General features: G+C 32.4%; 1 protein-coding gene across 1 annotated transcript in view; it reads left to right on the top strand.

Annotated features, from left to right (window-relative positions):
• ArfGAP1 (ADP-ribosylation factor GTPase-activating protein 1) overlaps window positions 1-25,520 on the top strand; it is a 76,058-nt gene that overhangs the window by 16,594 nt on the left and 33,944 nt on the right. The window contains exons 3-9 of the mRNA XM_076469634.1: window positions 1,898-2,007; window positions 4,228-4,399; window positions 5,163-5,365; window positions 9,413-9,496; window positions 19,253-19,367; window positions 20,688-20,744; window positions 24,840-24,905. Coding sequence (XP_076325749.1) covers window positions 1,898-2,007; window positions 4,228-4,399; window positions 5,163-5,365; window positions 9,413-9,496; window positions 19,253-19,367; window positions 20,688-20,744; window positions 24,840-24,905 — 807 coding nt within the window. The remainder of the gene's footprint in view (window positions 1-1,897; window positions 2,008-4,227; window positions 4,400-5,162; window positions 5,366-9,412; window positions 9,497-19,252; window positions 19,368-20,687; window positions 20,745-24,839; window positions 24,906-25,520) is intronic.

Here is a 25,520-nt window from a genome sequence, read left to right as displayed (position 1 = left end):
TGAACCACCTCTCTATATTTGCCATTTGCAACTGTCTCTTATGTATGCTTCCAAACTTTGCTTTTTACCACAGCATCCTACTTGGGGTTGTGTTTTACATCCTCAGTGGGCCACACTTTTTTATAATAGAAAATCTGCCATTGTTTTTTTAGCCTTTGTATCTGGGCACAATTAGAAAAATTGGATTTATCTTTGAATAGTATAGCAGTATCAACAGATTGGCCTCTTTCACCATGGCTAGCTGCTATCCCCAACTATAACCTATCTTTGAGCCATCTGAGGAAGCCGGTACTCCTGAATGGAAATATCACTCCTTATTTGCTGAACATCTTTCAAATGATCCATCCATTCCCAAATATACAGATGGTTCAAAATCAGGTGACTCTGTAGGTTCTGCCATGGTTTGTTACAGTTCGGATGTAGCACATAGAATCCCCTCTACAGTTTCTGTGTTCACTGCTGAATTGTATGCCATTTCTTTTGCCCTGAATCATATTGAAACTATGAAATATATGAATTGTATGATCTATACTGATTCACTGAGCTTTCTGTTGGCTCTGACATCATTCCATGTTAGTTACCAGCTTATTGTTATTAATATCCAAAACAAACTGGCCCATCTCTCCCTATCATATGTCTCTGTTCAGTTTTTTGTATACCAGGTCATGTTGGTATTTGTGGGAATGAGCTAGCTGACAGAGCAGCAAAGTATTACTCATTGGTCACATTTGGCACCAATGTCATAGGTGATACTGGCTGCCTCACTCATGTTTTTACATTTTTAAGAACCATTGGTCTTTTTAATTTAACATTTTCTTTTTGACTATATACTGTTTTAGCATGATTTCTTTTGCACATTTTAATTTTATTTTGACCTGAACCCAAGACTGGAAAGGCCAACTTCAGGTGACTGACAGCAAGTCTGAACTTAATGCTTCAGTCTTCCTGATGGGTCTTAATTTTAAATATTTTACGTATTTTTACCTTAATTTCCATATTCCATTGTAGTATACTACATTTTGTTTGGCACAGATAGCCGAGTAGCTTTATACCAATAAACATGAAAATACATACCTAGGCCAGGCTATGCATTAGTCACAGTTTTTAACTCATCATTTCCTTTGATTTAGGACAGATGCACAAATATGTGGTCTGTGTAACACTCAAGTCAAAATAGCTCACATATTACTGTTGTGCTGTCTTTACAATTGCAAGCAATGGAAATATTTTACTTTTTTTTATCATAGGTTTACCCCTAATGTTGGACAGTATTATTAGCGATGGTGATACTGTCCACCTCACTAATATTTTTAAATTTTTAAAAGCCATTGTCCTCTTTTTACTCTATTTAAGTTTTTAACCAGCTGTTCAAAGTTTATTTGATTTTACATTTTATAACAATTTTTCCTTTTTCTTTAACCAGTTGTTTGGTGAAGATAGCCTAGTTGCTTTGTGCCAATAAATGCCAATCAACCGTAGTGTGTTGTTATTGGCTACTTTTTCTGAAAATTCAAATACATTTGGATTTAACAGTACTAAATATTCCTTTAGTTGAAGTGTTATACAGAAGGAAATGATTTGCATCTAGTGTACACGTAGGATAAATTTGGTGTGGAGTTTTTGGGGTCAGTGATGCATGTGTATGTATATATATTTATCATGGACCCCAATGGAATCAGTGTATTACAATTTTTATTCTGTTTGACTCATAGAGAATACTGAATCCTTTGCTAGAATATGTTACTTGTTTTATAATACTATTTCTTATTGACACAAAGTTGGTCACATCTTATTTGTTATTGATCCAGTGCTTTTGATGACCAAATCACTTTTAGGTGAGTGATACGAGTAATGTGTTGAAGTAGTATTTGTCTCAAATGATCTATTTTTTGTATAGAACTGTTTTGAGTGTGGAACACACAACCCCCAGTGGGTTAGTGTAAGTTATGGAATATGGATTTGTTTGGAGTGCTCAGGAAAACATCGAGGATTAGGTGTTCATCTAAGGTATGTTGGAATTATTTTAAGTCTTGCACATTTTTTTATATTTTTAATATTGTTACATTGTTGAGAACATTTAATTTAATTTAGTGTGATATAAATAAGATAAAGTTGGTTATATGTTTCCATTTTTTAGGGATCTGTAATATCTAATAAAGTTTTTCTAATTATGTAGCCAAAGGGTGAATTTAATGTTTAGTTTTCTCATACATGGTAATTTTGATTAAAAATGAAAACCAGAATTGCAGGGTTAATAAAATATTTAAAACATTTATCTGTTTTACATCTTTTTTTGTATTATGCTGATTAACCCTTTTGCAATGAGTCATGGATTTTCACCCATGACATTGTGTTTGTTGACTTGCATTCAAAATTATTTGAACTACTATTTTAGGAATTTATGTCAATAAGTTTGGAATTAAATTCTATATTGTAATTCAAACTGTAATAATATATATGAGTTAATTTCTTAATTTAAAAGTAAATATTCAAAGAACACATCTAAGTATATATTTTAGTGAGTCACATGGTATGTTAAATGTTACACTTTAAAATTAGATGTTTATAATGTCAAAGTACTAAGGTTATAGTTTGTACAAATTATAACTCAAATTACTAATATTAACATGCTAGAATATAAAATAAGAACCTCATGTATTTTTGTTTTGCTGGGATATGACTTGTGTACTGAATAAAGTGCAGTGGTCCTGTTCACCACTTTCAGTTTTTGAAAATAATCCCTGATACACTTACTTCAATATGTGTTGTGTGAATAACCAGTCAACAGCTTAGAACATCCCCTTAGTGGTTTTCTCAGCCATTTTAATGTGTGAAAATACTACCACATCCATTTTGACCAAGATACTGGTATCAGTATATTTATGATTTTTTGGTTATTCAACCGTATGTATATATAGAACCTATCCTATCCAATTTGATATTGTCCACGTGCAAATTTTTATAAAGCTTAGCAACTTATGTCCAACAATAGCCGAGTTCAAAGGTAATAGTAAGAAGAGATGATTGATTTCTTTACTTCTTCATTTATTGTTCTATATTTTAAGAAAAATAAGTTTTATAATTTATGTATATAAAATATTTATATACATACAGAATGTATAATAATTGAAATGTGACTATATGTTACAAAATACTAGTCCATTAAAACACAGTTAAGACAGAGAAGACTGAAAGTCAGTTTTATATAATTGGATACATAATATTAGTGTACAAGCACTGTCAGTGCAAGTTATATTGTGCTAGCTAGGCATGATGCAAAAGCCAATATAGTAAGAAATAGTATGTATGTGTATATATATATATAATGTTATGAGACTTTAGCTACAAAGACTAAGCATTTGTATTTTCATCTTATAATATGTAGTTGTTCTAGCAAGAAAAAAATTTATATTTAGTTCCCAATTTTTTTATGATGGTTACGAGGTCAGTCAGTTGAAAGACCCCCACATAGGATATAGAAAATAACATACAGTATAAAGTCTTGCTGAAAATAAACATTTGAAATGTATTTAGGAGGTTTTAGAGATTACACAAATAATATTTGAGATGTAGGTTTTTTATCATAACAAGAAATCACTTTTCACTCCGACTAGTAACAAAACAGGCTCGATATTTTCACAAACAAATCTTTAGTACAAATATTCATTACAAATCTGATACTTTCAAGTACAAAACACTTGTAATCTTTACAAATTGTGTGAAAATGCATATGCTGTATCAAAAATTGTAGTGCAAATGTGTAGACAAATATGTATGTTATTTTGAGCCCATTGCAAAAGGGTTAAAGAAAGTATCATGTGTGAAAATTGTAGATTTGATATTTTGTTTAAAAGTTCATTGAAATTCATCAGTCAAAAAACTGTTGTATAAAATAAAAGTTGTATTATGATTTGAATGGTAGAAGTAGAGAAAAAAATGCAATTTTGTGATTAGGTATGTGTTTGTTGACATGGATTTTCAAATGATGTATACATGTTTGTATATTATATGTGTATGGAAGTTAAGTGTCAAATAAATGTTACACTATTGTTACTTATACAGTATTTAAGGTAAAAGAATTTAACAATTTTTCGTATAAAAAAGTTCAAAACATTCAACCTAATGGGAAGTGCATAAAACTAATATGAAGCTTTTATATTAACATCTATTTTAAAAGTATGCTGATTAGTAGTTGTTTGAAACTATGTATTTGTGGTTTTGTGTTAGTTTTGTAAGATCAGTAACTATGGACAAGTGGAAAGACATTGAACTAGAAAAAATGAAGGTAGGGGGAAACAAGAAAGCCCAAGAATTTTTAGAAAAACAACCTGACTGGGACAGTAGTATGCCAATTAGAGAGAAATATAGCACAAAAGCTGCAGCATTGTATAGGGATAAGGTAAGGACATTGTTTTTTTGTTTGCTTCATTATGAGTTGGGCATTTTTTATATACTGGTTGAAAATATCTAGTACATCTCATATTAATGTAAATGTTAGAAAGTCTAAAGAATTCAGTGTCTCAATGTGATCATATAAAGGTGAATAATAGTAGAAATTATTACATCAATTACTATTTATGATTTAAAATATAATTTTTGTAAATTTGTGATACCAGTTACACCAATGTATTAGAGGTAATTTTATTGCTTGTTTCCATAAGATGCTGCATTTTTTGCTAAGAAAACTGCATAGACAGAAACAGAAAAATCTTTAAATATATGAAAAATATGAGTAAGTGGATACTCAGATACTCGCAAAATGTTCTTTTGTAGTGGTAATTGTTTGTAACAGGTTCAGTAAGGCTATTAAACTTCATAGCCTTGTTTTGAATACTTAGATGTGAAAAGCAATGCTTAATTTCTGCTTGATCTCTGAATCTAAGATCCAAAACTTAATTTGGTTTAATTTTCAAATTGAAAGGTGAAAACACTAATTTATTTTAACATAACCTCAGTTACATTGCAAACTGATATTCAATGGGCTTAGTTGACTGATTTACTTTCCACCTCCATAGTAGTAACATTGAAGTTATCATAAAAAGGGAATCTCTTACCTCTACCCATCATAATAAGTTGACACTGTTTTTTTGTTGTAGAAATTGAGCACTGATGAAAGTGCAGTTAGAAACTTATTTTATCTAATCTAATTAAATGCTTTACAGATAGCTACTGAAGCTCAAGGTAAACCATGGTCTGTTGAGACATCATCTGCAAGGAACTATAATCCTCTCACCATTCCAAAAAGCTCTTCAAGTAGAAGTTTGCATTCCCAGGGCTCAAGTTCAAACCTTCAATCACAGGGATCTAAAAGTGACTTAAACAATCAATTTTATGATTGGGATGGAGAATACTCAGGTTATCAAAGGTAAAAAGTATTTAGAACAGGTTACTGCTGTCACAGAGTAGTAATTCTCATTTAGATACATCTGTTTCTCTTTGAAATAACAGCAGCATTAGAAGAGAAACACATTTTCCCTCATGCTAACGTTTTTTTAATTATCAGTGCTGGATTTAATGCTGATGGTGAGAAGAACTGAAATACAATTAACACTGTCACTGACATTTAGGATTGTTAATTGGCATGCATATCTAATTTCTGGATGTAGTTGTCAAGATAACAGTAATGATAGGTAATACGTTGATGTTGGTTTTATGTTTATAAATTTAAAATATTAGTATTCTTAAAATAATGGTTTTCACTAAATGATCATTCATTTTTCACTTCTGTATTTTATGTTGTCAAGAAATGGGTGAAAAAAAAACCCTCAAAATTAAGTATCTGTGCTTTTATTATATTCTTCATTATAATGTTAAAGGCTTTGATTTTTATTAGTGCTTCATTTGCACAAGTAAAATTGGTATTATCTAAAGTAGCAGAGTATTGAAAACAAGTTAGGAAATGTAGAAATGATCCTTAGATAAGATATCAGTAAACGTACATATTCTTACATACGAGGGCTGTTCAAAAAATACGCCGACTGACGTCATAAAACAAAATGTACTTTATTTAGAAGTTACAGGTCTGGGATTCCTTCAAAGTACTCTCCTCCCCAATGCACACACTTATCCCAACGGTGTTTCCACTTGTTGAAACAGTCCTGGTACGCTTCTTTTGTAATGTCCTCCAGCTCCTTCGTTGCATTTGCCTTAATCTCGGGAATGTCTCAAATCTTCTTTCTTTCAAGGGTCTTTTGAGTTTGGGGAACAAGAAGAAATCGCAAGGAGCAAGGTCAGGTGAGTAGGGGGGTGGGGAAGAACAGTGATCGAGTGTTTGGCCAAAAAACTCACAAGTTCTGAGGCACAAATTTCGCAGCAACGCAGTGCATCTTCAATTTTTCGGTCAAAATCTCGTAACTAGATCCAACTGATATCCCACACTCTTCAGCAAGCTCCCTGACAGTCAGACGTTGATTTGCTCGCACCAGGGTGTTGATTTTGTCGACATGTGGGTCGTCAGTTGACGAGGAAGGGCGTCCAGGACACTCATCATCTTCAATGGACTGTCGACCATCCTTAAAACGTTCATGTTACTTGAAACATGCCGTACGCTTCATAGCAACATCACCGTAAGCCATGTTAAGCATAGCAAAAGTTTCAGTCGCAGATTTTCCAAGTTTAACACAAAATTTTACAGCAAGTCGTTGCTCCTTCAGGTCATTCATTCTGAAATCCGCCAAACGAAAAAAATCGCACTTCACTTAAAACCACGTAGCTAATACACAAATGAAGATATCTGGAAATGGCGTCGTAATCAGCTGATCTGTGCGAACCTAGCGACACCAAGAGTATTCCCCTGGAACCAACTGGAGCCGTGCAATTCAAACAGTCCACGTATTTTTTGAACAGCCCTCGTATATATTTAATGATATGCTAACTAGTGTTAAGCCATGAACAAATTTTTATAGAGTGTTAATATTAGTGCAAGTTTATTAAAGAGTAATAAAATACTTCTTTTTTGTTTTTAACTTACTAACTGAATCTACTCATAAATTTGTGTTTATTGAACTTGTATGTTTGTCAATGAAATCAAATTACAGCTTAACAGTGTGGTTACTGAAACATTAAACAAAATATTGTATTTAAATGTTTATATTTTTTAATAATTCATTTTGATGATAACGAAGACAAAATTGTTTAATTTTAAGTAGGTTTGACTGAAACTGTATAAGATTAATCTTTCTACATTTTTAGTTAGAGCTAGTAGCACTGACTTTATTAAGTTAACTGCTAATCAGAGATGTTCCTTGATGTTTCATGAGGTGTAAAATAAAAGCATGCAATAATTCTCTTTGGAATTGCAAGTTGGTTCTCAGGCCTTGTTCTTAATAATAACTTCATGGTGGTTTTGCATGCTTTCCCTGCTTTAAATGTTTCTAAGAAGAATGATTGTTTAATGCTCGTACATCTATTCTCAGATAAATTAATTTTTTTTAAATATTAAGCAGCTAAACATAATTTGTTACTATATCTGTCTGAATTATATTTAATGAAAACTAACAATAATAAATTAGTATATTTTCCTTTGTATAGGTGAATATCGTTTTTAGGACTTCTCAAACAATTCTGATGTCTGCAACAATTTTCTAAATAAAGATATGTTATTTTTTGTTGTTTCTATAAAGTTTAAAGCCTCTGTCATAAAGTTCAGAATTTTATTAATGTCATTCTTAGCATAATTCCCCTTAACTCACACTGCATAGCCCATAACAAGTGAAGAAGGTTAAAATAGTAGTTATTAATGAAGTGCTTTGTTAATAATCTAAACAATTAAAGTTGTATTTTTAATGATACTGACTGTTTTTGTATATTCAGGGCTGGAATTTTGCTTTTAAGCTCATCTGAAAAAAATGCAAGTGCCTCAAATCTACTTACTAAAATATCGAACTCTGCTGCAATTTTTTATGAGATCTATAGGATACTGGTACCAAACAATAAAAATCTATTATAATTAAAGCAAAAAGATATACTGTTTGCATGTAACTGTCAGGCTATCTCTTCTTTCTTCACAGTTGTTTCTATTTACAAATTGAAATTAAAAATATTATACTGGGGACCTCACAATAATTTATGACAAATTAAATATTTAGTTTCAAGGGGTTTCTTTTATATTCTTTTGTGATCATATTTCTGTGGGGAAAAGTCTTTGTATTTATTCCTGAGTAATAATAATTTTTCCATTTTCCATTATGGCTTTTAACAAAATACATATCCCCACAATTCCCTGCATGTTTAAATTATGTTCCTTAAGTGCTACTCACTAATTAGTGTTAAGTTGGAGTGTTTACCATTTTAAAAATAGTTATTGATTGAAGTTATATTATTATTTTATTATCCATATTTACACTTATACAAGTTTTAATGAATGTGGATATAAAAATATCCTTGTTTTTGTCCATTATTTTGCAAGACATTGGCTCAGTCAATTCCATAACACCAAACTATGCCATTCGAATCAAATGATGATTAATTAAGATTATAATAATCAATCAGTATGACCACTTTGTTGTGTATTCTCAAGATTATTGCCAATTACAGTATTCGGTTATTTTGACCACCTGTTGACAGTTATAAATTATGTTGTGACAGTTTTGGTTTTTATCGTCACTGATTGCTCCTGCTCAACACCAGTTTTATTTTCACAATTGGCATGTTTAATAAACTTTGTTTCCATTGTATTAATATTAACAAAAACAAACTTGCATGAGTACAAGAATTCCAGTTCATACATGTTTTCTGATGACATAGCTAGAGAATGAGTTGGAGTGTTCTGAGGAATTTTTATGCTCACATGCATGACCATAATCAAACTGGAATCATGTGAAAAATCTGTTTTTAGTGCATAATAAAAGAACAGAATAGTTTTAATCAGACAGGATTTGATTTTAGTGACTTGAAAGAGTTTATTATTTTCCTGTTTTGTATTTGAATTCAGTGTTGTATCACATGCAGGTTTGCATTCACAGAAAGTTGTAAGTAGCAAATCTTATGACACTAGTTATGTGAAATCCACTTTCAAATTGGAATTTGAGTGTGAAACTTGAGCTTTGATGATGTTTATTATTTTTTAAGCCAACATTCTTTTTTCTTTTTTTAAGTCCAACTTATATTTATAATCATTAGAAGGAGAGTTTCTTGTGTCTTTTAAACAGAGTAGGATAAATGTTTTTTACCAGGTGTGGCTAAAATGAAATAATTGCAACCATGATATTCTTTCTTTTTTTTTTTGGACAAAGCTCATGGATATTCAGTCAAATATCCCTTGAACAAATGTTTCTTTGCTTCACATCTGATTTGAGTGACTGATGCATCATTTTTTTTCATAATTTTATTCTAGTATCTGATAACACTACCTTCTCCCCCCATTCCCCCAGCTGCACATATTTGTTAATACCAACCAAATTTCTCATTGCAGATCGAGGTATACTGATCCATACATTTCTGACCAAAGAGATTCTTTTTTTGCAAGAAAACAGGAAGAAAATTCATCTAGACCTGAGTATATTTTATTTTATTTTTTAATATCACACTACATATTTTTAATTTTATTTGTTTTCATTATTTAGTTTATTTTGTCGTTTTTGTAACTTACATGTAAGACAGCTTGGTTGAAATGGGAAGACACCTACAAGGAATGTTCATTCTGGAGCTAAAAGAATGGTTTTTGAACTATCATTAAATGATGTGTCTTATAGTTTTCTGTTTTGAAAAGTAATACATTGGATACAATTCTGTTAACAGTATTTCCTCTTTAAAATTAATACTTGAAAAAAACAAAAGAAAGACATTTAACCACTTGAATTTTTGTATAGGGAACTGTGCTTCTGTCTTGTAAAGAAACAAAAGCAACCATATTCAAAATTTTCAAAACTAAATGTCTTTCTTTTAGAAACGCGACTCATTTCAAAGTACTTTAATCAACAACGTTTATAACAGAAAATATATTGTTTAAATTGAGTTTAGTCAGCTGTGATTAGTTAATGGGAAGCTGAATTGAACTGATGAAATTTTATTTTTGTTTTTTTACATTAAAGATGTCATTTTGAAATAACCATTGTTTTAGTCTAGATGAAATGGATTTTTTATTAGGGAAGATAAGTTATTTAATGTTGTATTATTTTGTAATTCCCTATTTCATTCTTGCAAAGGCTGTGTGTCAAGTTTGATTGAGATCAGGCAAAACCTGTAATGGTTAAAGATAAACACACACGGAAACAAGTGTATGAAATTGTGTAAGGGGGAGACCTAAACACAGTCTCCTTATAATTCATCTATGGTGAGTTCAGTGAAAAATTAGGTGTGCAATGTGGATATGCAGACAGACAAGGGCTTTCAGAGAATACATTTCTGACTGCTGTCATTCCTTAGGTGGACTTAAATTTTATGTCAAGTTTTGTGGACATCAGTCAAAAACTATAGCTATGAAAAGTATAAACAGTTTACACTTAAGTTTTATATAAAGAAACTGAGCTCCTATAGATGGTCTTTTTTTATAAGCAGATTCTAACAGCTGACGAAATATCCTCCAAGTGCTTGTTTATTATGTAGGCAGGTAGCTTATTAATCTTGGTATACTAATAATAAACTAAAGGATAAGGCCTTTCTTTCTATGTTCTTTTGTTCTACCTAGTAGCTTTGGCACATCTACTTATTTATCACATGTCCTCACTACCACCTTTAGTTCCTTGTTCTGTTATTGCTCGCAATAGATTCTGTTGTTATCTTAGTGGCTCCTTTTTTTTTTGTGAATGTGGGCATCCTTTTAATCTCTTGTTCCTTTGGAATGGGCACACATGCAGTCCCTTCAGTGGTCACTGCACATCAAATGGGACATGGCTTCTGAACCAGCAGTTCATAAAATCACTTCACCCAGGTTTGATTGGAACCACCTAACTTTGGTGTTCTTCTCCTGTCCTGCCCTTTTGTTCTGAGGTTCATCTGTTCACAGATGCCTCACTTCTTAAAGGGAGGGGTCATATATCAGTAGTCAGGAATTCTTGGGTCTATGGATAGGTGACAAATCTTCCCTTTACATAACATTTTGAAACACCTATCTGTTCAACAAGCAATGGTTCGTGGTCTGCCTGTTTGGGAAAGGAAATAGTCCTAATTTATTCTGACAATTTGACAGTGGTGTCTTGAATTTCTTTTCAAGGGGACATATATTCTTGAAATATTTATTTTAGGCTTTTAATGTTTTTGCTGGCTGACTTTCATCTTATCAGCCTTCTAGCTTGCCATTTCCTGGGGTGAGAAAGTTAATAGCAGATTGTCTGTCTCAGCACAACTGCATTCTCCTAACCAAATGGATGCTACATCGTGAGGTCTTCCTCAACTACAAGCTTGTTAGTCCCTGATACCTCATCTTCAGGCTTTGACAAAAGATGCATTCAGTCATGACTAAACAGGTTTGCACCTATATGTCTCCCCTGAATTTGTTTGTTGCTCAGAGTTCTGGCTGTGGTTTGATCAACTCCTTGTTGGTGCTGTTGGTTGCCCCATACTGGCTGTCACATCCATGATTTCTGCTTCTTTAGTATCTTCAAGAGGGTCCACCTCTTCCTTTTTGGCCATCTCTGTTGCTGCAACTTCAATTTGACATTCTACACCCTGCCATTCAGAAGCATACAATTCATACTTTGCATGACATTGGGGTTTAACTTCTAAAGCTGCTTTGTATTTTGCTCAATCTCTCCATAGGTTGATGGCCATTTATCAGTATACCTGGCACACTTAACACCATTGATGTGTCAATAGGAAACTAAACCCACTTCATATAACTATTTCCACTATGTTCCATTTTTGGGTTTTTTAAAAGCTCTTGTATCATTTACCATAACCTTATATAAGGCAGTCTTGTTGACTACCTTTTAGTATTTGAAACACAGGAAGGATTTTGAGTTCCACATTTCTATCTGGTTACTTTAATTGTTTTCCATTCTTTTTCACAAAAGGTCTTTTCTTTTGCCTAACTGGGATATTAAGGTGGTATTGCATGTCTTGTCTCATCATCCCTTTGACTTTAGAGTCATGTTCTGTACATCACCTTTCTATTAAAGTGTATCTTTTGTTGTTGCTGGCATATGGATGTCTTATGTTTGACTTGTTTGCACTGCATGTGCACAAGACTATTTAATGTTCTACCTATGTTCTACTCTATCTGGATGGATAGTTTCTTCCTAAGACTCTGACAGTCAAGGAAGGAGATAAATCCTTCTCATAAGTTTACTTACAGCTGTTTCTCATGTTTACAATAAATTGCATCTTGATCACTTGTTATGCCCTGTCAGGTGTTATGTGTCTCACACTAGCTCCTTTTGTGGGGCTAGACATTGACTTTTCATTCCTTGGGATTCTTCTGTTTCTTTGATTTATTCCACATTACCTTGATGAGGTGGTTTCATAAATTGATCCATCTTGCTTATTTTGGTGTTTCTTTACAGACAAGGAATGTGTGGCAAATCATATTTCATTAGATTTGTCATATTTCTATGTCCTGAGCTACCCATTTGAATTGCATGCTAGAGGACATTATGTGGGCTGGTGTATGGACTTCTCCCAATACATTTCTCTCCTATTATTTGCATGGTCTGGCAGTTTCTTCTGAGGGTTTTCACCTACCCTCAATGGCTGTGTTGACTACATCTGCAAGATTATAACAAGGGGTTATTTTTTTCAGGTCTCATATCACTTTTTCACTAGATTCCACTGTGTGGCAGGTGTTACCCACACAGTTATACTTTTCTCATTACACTTGTGCACTATTTCACTATTATTATTATTACTCCTGGTTGCAACAGGCTCCATAGAAATTAGGTGATCCATAAGGTCAACTAGGAGTTTACCAAGTGGTATTGTATTACTATTTGATGTGTGACTGCCATCCATGGATTGTCATCAGTAAAGGTGAAGAGGATTTTCCTGTCGTTGCTGATTGTTGGGTTGAATAGATCAGAGTTAGCTTGCTTTTAGAAAATTATCAAACTTGGCAAACCTGTTGCACTGTTTCCAGAACACTGTTCCTCAGGACTTCTCAGCACACATCGTCTTTTCAGGTTCTACTAGTGGAGTTCTTACTACATCCAGTTGTTGAGTGAATTATTCCACTTTGGGTGATTTTTCTAGTTGTAGGTAGGAGTTGCACCAGCTTAGGTTTGAGGAATAGTTTTCAATTTCAGTGGAGGTAAGTATTATTGGATATACATTTTCAACATAGGAAAATATTAAATTTTGATTTTTGACAAGGTACCTTACTTCTCACATACACAGCTGTTCTCATTCAGTGCTGCCCTCTATTTGCAAAAATATTTTTTCATACCACAAGCTTTTTGCTCCCAACCACTTCTTATTTCACATGGTTTAACTTATTTTTGCATGCAAATTGTCATGTGACAAATCTATCAATAGTAGTGCCACACACTCTGAAGTAGTGCCACACCCTCTGAAGTAGTGCCACACACTCTGAAGTAGTGCCACACCCTCTGAAGTAGTGCCACACCCTCTGACTAGATTTCCTTTACCTATTCCTTCTCATTTGGCAGCACTTGTTATTACACATTAAGTTGTTGTTTTTGTTTTTCCATATCATGTATCAATCTTCCTCGACAACTTGGGATCTTTTATACAATAGTGATATTTGTAACTTATTCTGAAGTGGAATTATATATTTCTTCCCTGTTATGGAATATAATATTTTATTGCAAATGTTTTCTACTTTTTATTTATTTTTGTCAACATGGTTGTGTTTGATTATTCATTTTGAGTTCAAAATTTTAAATCATTGCTTTGGAGGTTATACCTTCTATCAGCACGGTTACGTAGGCTTCAGATGGTGGTCCATGAATGGGGAACTTTCAGCTTTACTTTATCAAGAGATTGATCATCCAGTGAGCTGACTTTCATTGGGCCTTAAATCAAGTTTGGGGACCCATCCATTTTCAAATACAGTTTGCCAACTTTTGAAAAGATCCGACATTATTTTGGTTTTTGAATATTTTTACTTGTAATATTATCAACCCCAGTTATTTGGGTTTAATAACATTAGCTAGATTGGTCAATACTCAGCCACATTCAGGTTTGAAATTAGAGCTTAGATGTATGTTTTGTTCTATAATATTAGATTAGGCTTAACATGGGTCATTGTTATTTTAGGATTACCTGTAATTCATCTTACTGGTATATGATAAATTAGGTTAACCCTCCAATCAGGTATCCTTTAATGAGCATGACACAAAATTTTAGTGTCTTACATTCACAGTTTTATTAAGCTACTTTTCATTTGTTATACCAGTTAGTATATCATGAAATTTTAGCTAATGATTCATATTTTAATTGCATATAAGTTTTAAGTTCCTAATTCTACGAGGCAAAATTTTAAAAAAAATCCTAATTTTTGCTAGTATGGCACATGACATATTTTATCTTGTCATCTTTTCTATTTTGTCCAGTACTACATGGAAGAATAAGAAATTAAATGTAAATTACTCACTGTAGAATCCTTGTTGCTTAGTCCACCCATACTTCTAATAGCCTTCAACTTTATTTGGTTACAGTGCTATCTAATAGGAAATCAGAACCCTTCTGTCACATCCCTTCCTCCAGAATTTGTTAATAGCTCTCTCTTATGTTTAATTACATATTACATATAACCAATAGAAAGTCAAGGTTTCAGCTATCAAATGACGTATAACGTTGTGTTATGAGCAAATAATCACCAGTTTCACTCAGAGTATACAAACAGTGTTTCACTGAGAAATGTAACAACTAGCTTGGATGAACTTGTAATGATTCTTGTTGAATAATTAGAAAGCCAGAAAAATATTTAAAAGTTAAGGGAAATTGTCTGTTTTTTGTCATAGTCTATGTTCTTTGGTGCATTATTTAATTAAATAAAAATTTAGTGCATTACTACCATTAGTATAAAAAAATAGGCTTAAATGTCCTCAGTGATTGACAACAAGGAAAAAGAAGATTGGATAAGTAATTAATTTATTGATTTTCATGTTTATTTTTTACATTTATAAAAGTAACTAAAAGGTAAAAATAGGGATATTTTTGGATTAGTTAAGGTAATGTAAATAATAATACAAATGTTTCACAAAGCATGTACATGAACAGTACTTACATAATGTAATTCAATAATGTAAAGTGAGCTGCACACATCTTGTAAATTGTTAAAAGTCAAAGCTACTTAGGATAAACTAATGTAGTTTCATGTTAAAATTTGAAGTCTTTCTAGAAAGAAAAATGTAATTTAGATTGGAGGGGTCACAAGGTTGATCAAACTGACTGATCCCATTTTTATTTGAGAAAATAACAGGTGAAATATAAAGTTTTACTGAAAAAAAGTTTGAAATATACCTTGAAGGTTTTAGAGATTACACAAAGGAAATTTGAAATTTTTCAAATGAAGGAAATTATTTTTGATCTTAACATAAAAATTACACACTGATTATTCAAAACACTATTTTCATGGAAACTTTTATTTTAGTTCATTATAAATATGATTTCTTTCTGTGAAAGACTGCAAAATTTTGTGAAGGTATATAAACTATATTGAGAATTATAAGTTTTAAAACTTTAAAAACTTTTAAATGAGTATAAAGTGTTCACATGGTTGGTCAAGTTGGCTGAGGCCACGATGAGAGAGTTAATTATTATCTTTCTTCAAAACATCACATTTCATTCATTATTTTTAATGCACCCATACTTACTTTTTCAATATAACATGTATTTCATATTTCACTTTTGTTGTAATTTATCTTTTATACTTTTACATATTAATTTTGTTTGTGGGGATGTATGAGGAGCTTGCCAGATGAAGTACCTCCAGTGGACTAACTATAAGTTTGAGATAAAGTAAAATATAAGGTAACTGATCAGATTCAAGATGCCAGTAATTGATTATGGAAAGGAGGAGACGGAATAAAAGACCAGTTGAATGATAAGTCACATCCAATGGGTAAGGGTTGAAGGAAAAAAAAGTGGTACAAGGGAATGAAACTGCTGGAAATAGAATCAATAGAAAGAAGTTTTGAAAGCAATTAAACATTCCAGAGCAGGTATGTGATCATGCAGACCCCACCGAGAATAAAGGTGGAAGATGGCAGAAATTAAAATACAGAGAAGAATGTACAACATGAGCACCCAGAGTGTAGGTTAGTAAAATCAATCCAGAACAAAAGTACGTATAAAGCCAAAACAACTGAGAAAGTCAGATTTGTGCCAACCAGGAAGGTTCATTTAGAAAGAACTGACCCAGAGTGACATGGATGATTAAAATCTCCTTGGGAAGAAGGCTGACAAATTGAGGAGAACTAAATTTATAAAGTGGATCTAATCCTGTCTGAATATATTCACAGCAAGGGTGAGTGGATGGTGAATTGGAAACAAACAACAAGAGGTAACTTGGAATCAAGAAAGAGGTCAAATGTTTCTAATGAAGGAATACCCCTCAAGAGGCAAAGATATTGAAAATTTGAGGATTGAGAGCTTATTTCTTGGGAAAAAGTACTTTGGGACTGGAAAGATGATTCGAAATGAGGAGGAAAGCACCTGGAAGACAACATGCCAGGAAACGCAAGTCCAAAAGGGAGATCCACTGTGTGTACCACAAGGGTAACAAGGGCGAGTGTCCCACTGGCAAGTGATATAAGCAGCCACTATTGTCATATAGTTGGAATGAAATGTGATTCTAGCTGTATATGTGAGTGGAAATAAGGTAACTTGTTGAAGTAATTTTCCTACATTATTTCTGACAGATATTTACTTCTGCTTACATTTCTCACCCTTCCTCCCCACTGTTAACTGGTGCTTATGTTTGTCTAAACTTGGAGTGCTAGTTGAGTAAAATAGCATAGAGGAGGCCACAGGAGTCATGTAGGAGTATATCACTGTTATTGGTGGAGGTTTGTCATGTGATAATTTGGATACAAGATTCAGTTAAACTATGTGAATTTGAGGGTCTCATGAATGAAGGGCTTGTGACGTGACAAAATTTTGCAAATAGAGGTCAGTACTGAAGGAGAATAACTATGTACATGAGCAGAAGTCAATGCTTGTTAGAGATACATTTTCAGTGCAGGAAAATTACTACTTTTGATCAAAAGCCACCACATTGCAGTGTGATTGTTTTTGTGCCTTCTGACATACAACAAAAATAACTTTTTCTTTTAATTTTGAAATTATAAGTAGTCTAGTGTTTTGGTTTTAAATTGTTAAGCAACAGGTTTCATTTAAGATATACAATAAGTTTTAAATCCTGTGATAACGAGAAACTCACTTGAGGTAAAAATTTATCTCAGGATTGGTGGTATGGGTATTAATACTTTTACTAAAATAAAGTGGAGAACAAAAGTTCGACCTTTGTAGGTTGTCATGAGGTTAACAAAGAGAGAGTTTGCTTGCAACTGAATGTTGCTGGCATATGTCTTAGGGACAAGAGTTTAAACAGGTATGGGGCTGTAGAGGCACTGCAGTTAGAAATTAGGTTATTAATTAGTATAGGTATAAAGGAGTTCCTTTATATTGGTTTAATTTTGGTCTTAGTTGTTGTAGAAGGAGGGATTCTTTGATTTTGTGTTTGTTTATATTTGTTTCCCTACTTAGTATCTGGGCATTTTTTATGGTTATGTTGTGGTTATAACAAAATGCAACATTTCAGTAACACCAAATTTATTGAAAAACCAGGAACAAAACTGAAGTCCATACTATGTAAAAACTACATTGACAAACACAACACCAACATACTTTATAAAATGCAATGTAACAATTGCCGTGACTTTTCCTATATTGGAGAAACAAGCAGAAAAATGGAAACCAGATTCAAAGAACAACAACAACAAAAAAACACCTTCACAACGTTTTGAACACTGCAAAATAAATAAAACACCCAATAATTCAAGCTGTATTAAAAAAAAAAAAACAATCAGGACTTTAATTGTGGGGAGGGCTGTTCACAAATATCTTTTTTTCTTGCAGCATATACCCAAGCTAAGTTTTTATCATTTGAACTGGATGCCATATAAGCCTATGTGGTTTGAAATAACTGAAAAAGAGCTTTGAATATGTTTAATTTACTAGCCTGTGGCTTTTGAAATCCAAGGTATATGTAATAATAACACCATATCATGACAACCAAGTTTTGGAAACTGACTAGAATTGCCAAAACTACATTTGTATGGAAATTACAAGGTTCAAATTAGCACTAATTTGTTGAAAACTATATTCACTTTCATTCATAAAAACTATTCAGGAAATTCTCAAGTAGTATTGTTTTCATTTGAAGCTTACTGAAATGAGACTTCTTTATTGAATACATTTCAACTCTGAAGTATTTTTTCAATATTTTTTTAATTCAGCATTGTAATTTTGCCCTAAGAGGTAGATGCACAGTTAAGGGGAATTTCCTTGACCATATTGGCATGGTGACGAGGAGGTGTTACATTTGCCTTCCTTTATCATATGGAACATGTTTTGTGGACCTGATTATGGGCTGTGATGGAGATTTGTATATTTTTCTTGACTTTTTTTTTTTTTTTTGTAGAACCCACTTTATCTGATAGAAAGTTGTGTACTTTCCTTGACATGGCGTCAATTGAACATGGTGTTTGTATTCTATTAGATACCTCTTCTTTGAAGTCCTTGATACCAGAAATAGTCTCTTCATTTATACTGTGACTAGGGTCGTGGTTATATCTCAGTCTTCTGATATGTTTTTAAGATCAAGAGTAGATTATTATAATAGTGGACAATTGTATTGCAATATGGATAAAAGTAGCAAAGAGAATCAAGTTGAAAATGGTTTTATTTAAAGGAAATAAATTTTTACTGATGGATAACTGAAAGTGGCTGAAACACAAATGATTAGCAGTCAGGAATAGACAAGAACTGAAGGAGGTCAGACCAAACTTCATCAGCATTTTCACCTTTTTTCTGTAACTGACCAATCAGAAAACTATCACTTCATGTGAAGGTCACAAGGTTGTGTTTTATAAAAAAAATGGAAGGCAGGATACAATACAAGAAATGGAAAAGTTTCTCCACTGAACTTGTTACAGAGAGTAACACTTGAGGCTGAATTTAACACATGACCTCTACTGGATTTAGTATTTTTAAATCAAAACATTTTTTTTGAGGACTAAAGTTTGTAGATTTCTGTACTGTACTAACATTTTTCAAAATCATTTTACTGAATAAAATTCTGTTTAATACTTATCTTTTAACTGCAATTAACTGTATGTATGTTTTTTTTCAGTGATCTTCCACCCAGTCAGGGAGGGAAATATACTGGTTTTGGTAATACCCCTGTTCAGCCATCACGCAGCCAGTCACAAGAGTTTTTTGATGGAGCCTGGTCATCTTTGTCATCGGTAAGACCATTTACTGATATTTTTCCATTCTGAAGAAGATGGCATTGTAATTCACCATATGTTGTTTATGTAGCATTGCAGTATCCTTTATCCCTCTCTGCCTGAGTATCTTTTTCCTGCATGAAGTTTGTCACATTCAAATTTTTATTAAACTACTTTTATTATTCTGTGTTCTTTGATGTATTATTTAACTCTCAACATGAGTTCAGGCAATTATACCAACCATGTAATCTCTTTGTTTAAAGTCTGTATAGATTTAATACTTCCAATGTTCAGTATCGGGTATGTGTTTTCAAAATTTGACAGCCTTTCAGTTAGAATTACAAGTCTTTCACATAAGAAAAACTATTTTTAGTGAAACATTTTGAATAATATATTGAGTATTTGTTATATTATACTGTAATGTTTGTTCACATTTACTCAGTGTAGTTTATTTGCTTACTTATATTGCTTCACCAAGCATATTAGATGAAGTTATTTTATGAAAAATAACTAGACCTTTACTTCAATGGACAGCTGTACATTTTATTTAAAAATTATTTTGTCTAACTAAACTGCTTAGAAATTTGGGTTTTAGGTTTATTACAACATAATTCTAAAATAAGACATATTATCTGTGTTGAATAAGGACATAATCTGTGTACTCTTAATATTGAGGGTTTCTGCATAATTTCACTTAAGTTTATTTTTGATAAATTTACCCTAAGCATTTCAAGTACACCATTGTCTTGAACTTATTTTGATTAAATGTTGACTATATCATTTTGTCAAATTTTGATTGGAAAGGTGTTGATAGATTGGTCCTCATGTCTTGTGAGACAAGGATCATTAAGTACAAATCAGTTTCTGTAATTTCCACAGCTATGTTGGATTTGTAGCATACAGATAGTTACATAAACAATTTCTGCATCAGTTCTGGAAGAGTAATTGTTAGTTGGGTTATGATGAAATTTGTTTCTATCTTCAAAATTTGTAAAAACAACTGCAAAAATATTATACCCATCTTGGTCCTTTGATGACAGAAATTTTATCTGTAACAACATTTCACTGTTAACATGTTGTGAAGATATAACTTTAATGTTTTGATAAGTTTCTTACATTATTTGGTATGGATTGATGAATATGATTGAAAAAAATTTGAAAGAATTTTATTGTAAATGAAAAAAACAAGTATCCTCTCAGGCATTATTTTATTCCTTTGTTAATAATAATTTTTATTCACTTATTTTAGCTTTTTATTGTGTAAAGTATGTGAAATCTTGATGTTAACATGTGTATAAAATAATTATCCATATAAAAGCAATAAAGTTTGAATTTCAGGGATGGTCAAATTTTTCCATAGGAGCAACAAAATTAGCTTTCAAAGCTTCAGAAGGGGTAAGTCAAAGGTTTTTTTATTTCTTTAATTCATAACTGTACCAAATTATATTTAACTGTATTTACTGGATTGTTTCTAAAGTGGGCTAAAACTGATTGTGTAAACATCACTCACAATATTAATAAAAACATTCAGACTGATTTATGTTATACAATTACATTATGATTGTGAACTGGTTTCCCTGCAAATAATTCTAGTGCTCAGTTGCAAAACAGATCATGATAATAAAGCAGCTTCAGTAAAGAAATCTCTTGTCTAAAGTGCTTAAGTTTTAGTTTTCAATTAAATTTTAAGATCCCAGAGGAAGAAGATTAATACACATTGAAAAATTAGGATTGCAATTTTCTCTGCCTCCCCTAGGGCTTGAAAGGGGTGAAAAGAATATTTCTAGTGAGATACAAATAAATTTTGATAATAAGTAAAAGACATAGTTTAAATGGCTACTTGCGATAATCATGTTTGTGCTTGAAATAATAAAAAATATTTGTATCCTCAACGTCTACCAATAGTTTGAGTGTGGTGCTTCTCCATACTGGGTACGTGGGGGAATCCATAGTTACGTCATCAGTGCTTGTCAGCCAACCTGTGGCACATGGTGGGATAAACGATTGTTCCAGACATACAAAATCAGCATCTCACCAACAAAAGGCTGAGACAAAGACAAAAACGATGCAGATAACAACATTTATGAGTAAGAATTCAGAATATGAAACCATAAATGCAGAAGTGATGTTCATGCAATTCTTCATTTCTCATAATTTACCCCTAGCTGTAGCCAATCATGCAGGACATCTATTCAGAAAAATGTTCCCAGACTCTGATATAGCAAAAAAATATGGCTGTGCTAGAACCAAAACTACAGCCATTGTACAAATGTTGGGTTGTGAAGGTGACAAAATGATTTCAAGCATACTTACTAACAGTGTTTACAGTTTAGCCATAGATGGATCCACAGACATGGATGGTTCAAAACTATATCCAGTGGTTATTGGATATTCCTGACCTTTTGCTTGGAAAAATTGTTTGTTCTCTTTTGACAATGGTGGAATGGAAAGAAGCTTTAACGGGAAAGAATATTTTCAAGCTTTTGGACCATGAACTGACAAAGAGGAAAATTCTGTGGGAAAACTGTCTTAGTTTTTCATCATACAATGCCTCAGTTATGTCTGGTATAGGTAAAGGTGTGATGGGACACATCTCAAGACGACAGCCTAGCATTTACTTCATATTGCTGCTCAGAAAGCTTCTAGAGAACTGCCCTGCCCAGTTTCTGATATATTGATAGATATCTATTATTTTCTGGACAAAAGTGCTAGCAGAAAACAACATTTCAAAGAGTTTCAACGATTGTATGACAAAGAAACAAGAAAAATTCTACAACTTGTTAACACAAGATGGCTATCACTTGGGGTGTGTCTCAACAGAATATTGGACATGTGGAAGCCATTGAAGAAGTATTTTCACTGTGCAAAGGAAAAATTAGATTCAAAAGGATCTAAACGTGCATCTAAGTCAGGCAGCAAGACTTTAACAGTGAGGATATCCTTTCAGCTACACAGGGACACACTCCAGATATCCTCTCAGCCACATAGGGACATTAGTCAAGACACCCTCCCAGCCACACAGGGACACACTCAAGACACCTTCCCAGCCACACAGGGATACAAGACAACAGTCTCCAAAAGCAGACAAAGAAACATTTGATATAACTCAATATATGTTTAGCCAGTCTGACCTTGAACTAAAGAAGAGACAATCAATGAAAAAAGAGAAGAAAACGAAAGCTAGCAAGGAAGTAACCAAGAAAAGTTATGCGCAGAGTAAGTTAGATAAGTTAACAGTTTTCTTAGGCAACAAAATGAAGTTAATTTGTCTTTTTCTTCAGTCTGCAATTCTTCTATTTGAGCAAGCCAATTTGATATTGCAAAGAGAAGAACCTCGCATACACATTATGTATATAACTCTGATTACACAAGTTAAAAATATACTTATCAGATACATCAAGTCAGACTATCTTGGAGGCAACATCACTGAACTTCACTACAACAATTAATCCTTACAAAAATCTGATTAGGCAGTTTCTGTTAGAAATGCTGCCAAGGAATATGTTGTTAAATATGAAAAAGGACCTGAACCTGATCAGCTTCTACACCAGTGTCAAGAACTACTATATTGCAGCTAAAAATTACATGATGAAACATTTCCCTCTAAATGATTAACTTCTGATTTATGCAGAGGTTGCTGATCCAAAACTGAAAGTCAGCAAAGATTTCTCTTCTCTACGCTTCTTCACAGACAGGTATCCTGTCCTTGTCAATACACATGAGCACGACACTATTGACAAGTTGGAAGGGCAGTATTTGAACTGTCAAATTGATACTTTCTCAAACTGTCCTTCAGTCGAATGTTGACAAGTTTTGGGTTCAGCTGTCTACAGTTAAGGATGGAAATGGCAACCAGAAGTATGATATTCTGTGTGTGGTTATGCTTGGAATTCTTAGTCTTCCATTCTAATGCTGACAGTGAAAGGATATTTAGTTTAGTGACTAAAAACAAAGGCAAGTTCAGACCAAACTTGAGCACCTCAGTTTTGAGCAGTATTATAACATACAAGATGTGTATGCAGTCAAATGGACAATGGTGTTATAACTCCCAACCATCCAGAGACATTCTCATAAAAGCAAAGTCTGCAACAGCTGCAAAACTATTACAATAAGTACCATAAACATGATATAAACTAGTCCTTACACAAAGGCTTTTTCTGCTTACTGTTTGTGCATGTTCAATGTTGTTTTACCACTATATTTGTTACTCTGAACTAAATAAAAGACATAATTTCAAAATAATTTTTTACAATTTATTTATTAAATGTACAAAACACAGTCATAAATGAGCAATCTATATCAGTAATAAATGATAATAGTTATAATATAATAATAGCTTAGAGACATTGGTCAGGTCTAGTAGCTGCAAATGATAAAGGGCTCTGTCTTCAATCATTATGCTCAGTCATTTGAAATAGTTGATATCTCTGGTGCTATACAGGAAAACAGTTTGCAAGATGTTATTACTTGAAACATACTTGGTTTGTAGGATGCTATATAGGAAAACATACTTATAACCTACTATGTAAGAAAATGTGCTTAGTTTGTAAATTGCTATGCAGGAAAATGTACTTAGTTTGCAGTATTTTATACAAGTGATTGTAATTATCTTATAGAAGATGATATACAGGTAAATGTAATTAGGTCATAAAATGTTATATTGGAAAATGTATTTTGTTTGTAAGATGCTATTCATGAAACCGTACCCAATTTGTAAGGTGCCATATAGGAATAGTTACTTAATTCATACGATGCTATACAAGAAAATGTATGTAGTTCGTAAGATGTTATACATGAAAACATACTTAGTTTGTAAGATGCTATACAAGAAACTGTACTTAGGTTGTAAGGTAATTTATGGGAAAATATACTTAATTTGCAAGGTAAATTACAGGAAAATGTACTTAGTGTGTAAGATAATTTACAGGAAAACAGTGTGTTAAGTACTGTACAGGTAAATGCATGTGGCTAGTGTATGAAAGCCTTCAAAGCTTCTGTAAAGTTGACAAAATGACACAGAAAAGATATTTTTGAAGTTTCAGTTTACTTCTTAAAAATACAATTTGGACATTTTCTATCAATTGGCAAAATGAATAACTTTTTATCTGTAAAAATGCTATGTGTGAAGCTCTCTGAATATCTGTCTTTGACTTGTTAATGATGTGAAATCATTAACTCATAAAACAAAAAATTACATGATATTTTTATCCAACATGTGAAATTCAATTTATGGTAGTTAAAAAATGTTAGCATGTGAATACTTTTTGTGATACAGTGAATTGTGAAATGTAGGAAACTATATACATATGTACACTCATGTCTCAGTGGTTTTACTTTTTTAATACTCTCTTAAACTGCCTCAAGGGTAGATAAACTTTAGTTAAATAAAAATTTATAATCTTAAATTTTTCAAAGTAGATAGATTTTTAAAATTGATTACTGATTGAAAACTATAGACTAAAAGTAATCTTCATTTCTCTCCCTCCTTAGGCTGTGAAGTTTGGTAGTATTGCTTCCCAGAAAGTAGTAGAACTTGCAGAGACAGTTAATGAAAAGGTAAAGAAAGGTTAATGTTCTTATCTGTTAAGTTTTGATTTTTATTCACTCATTTCCCATGTGTTTTACAAACGTTGTTTGTTACAACTGTATGTTTTTATTCATTTGAAGTTTTATATTCCTGTTTAATATGTAAATAGAGCATGCAGAATGTGACTAATTAAGCTAAACAATCAGGGCAGCTATATTTTTAATAATTATGGGTGCTTGGATTAGATTCATAAATTGAATGTCATCATTGAGAGTTTGCTGCTGTCTAGAAGGTGTTATTTTTTGTTCAAGTTTTTATCTTACAACTTAGAATAGTAAATGTCTAGAAGTTTTAAATTTTCTTTCAGCCATTTTTAAAATGTTGGAAACAAAATTTCATTGGGAAAGCTACCTAGTTACTTAATGTTTGCAGGATAGTTTCAGCTTCCATATGTTTTCCTTTATCAAATTGTAGTTTATTTTAGTAAATTTCATGAGCTATTGATCTGTATGTGCTTGAATAGGTTTCATCTTCAATGCTATTGTTTTATCTCTGTGTTATTTAGGATGTTTGGTGGCAATTTAACATAAAAGTTGCAAGTAGTGATTAAATAAACAGATGTTTGTCTGTTACCACTGACAGGC

The sequence above is a fragment of the Tachypleus tridentatus genome, chromosome 12 (genome assembly GCF_004210375.1).
Source record: "Tachypleus tridentatus isolate NWPU-2018 chromosome 12, ASM421037v1, whole genome shotgun sequence".
Taxonomy (NCBI): Eukaryota; Metazoa; Arthropoda; class Merostomata; order Xiphosura; family Limulidae; genus Tachypleus; species Tachypleus tridentatus.
This window is presented reverse-complemented; position numbering and strand designations above follow the sequence as displayed.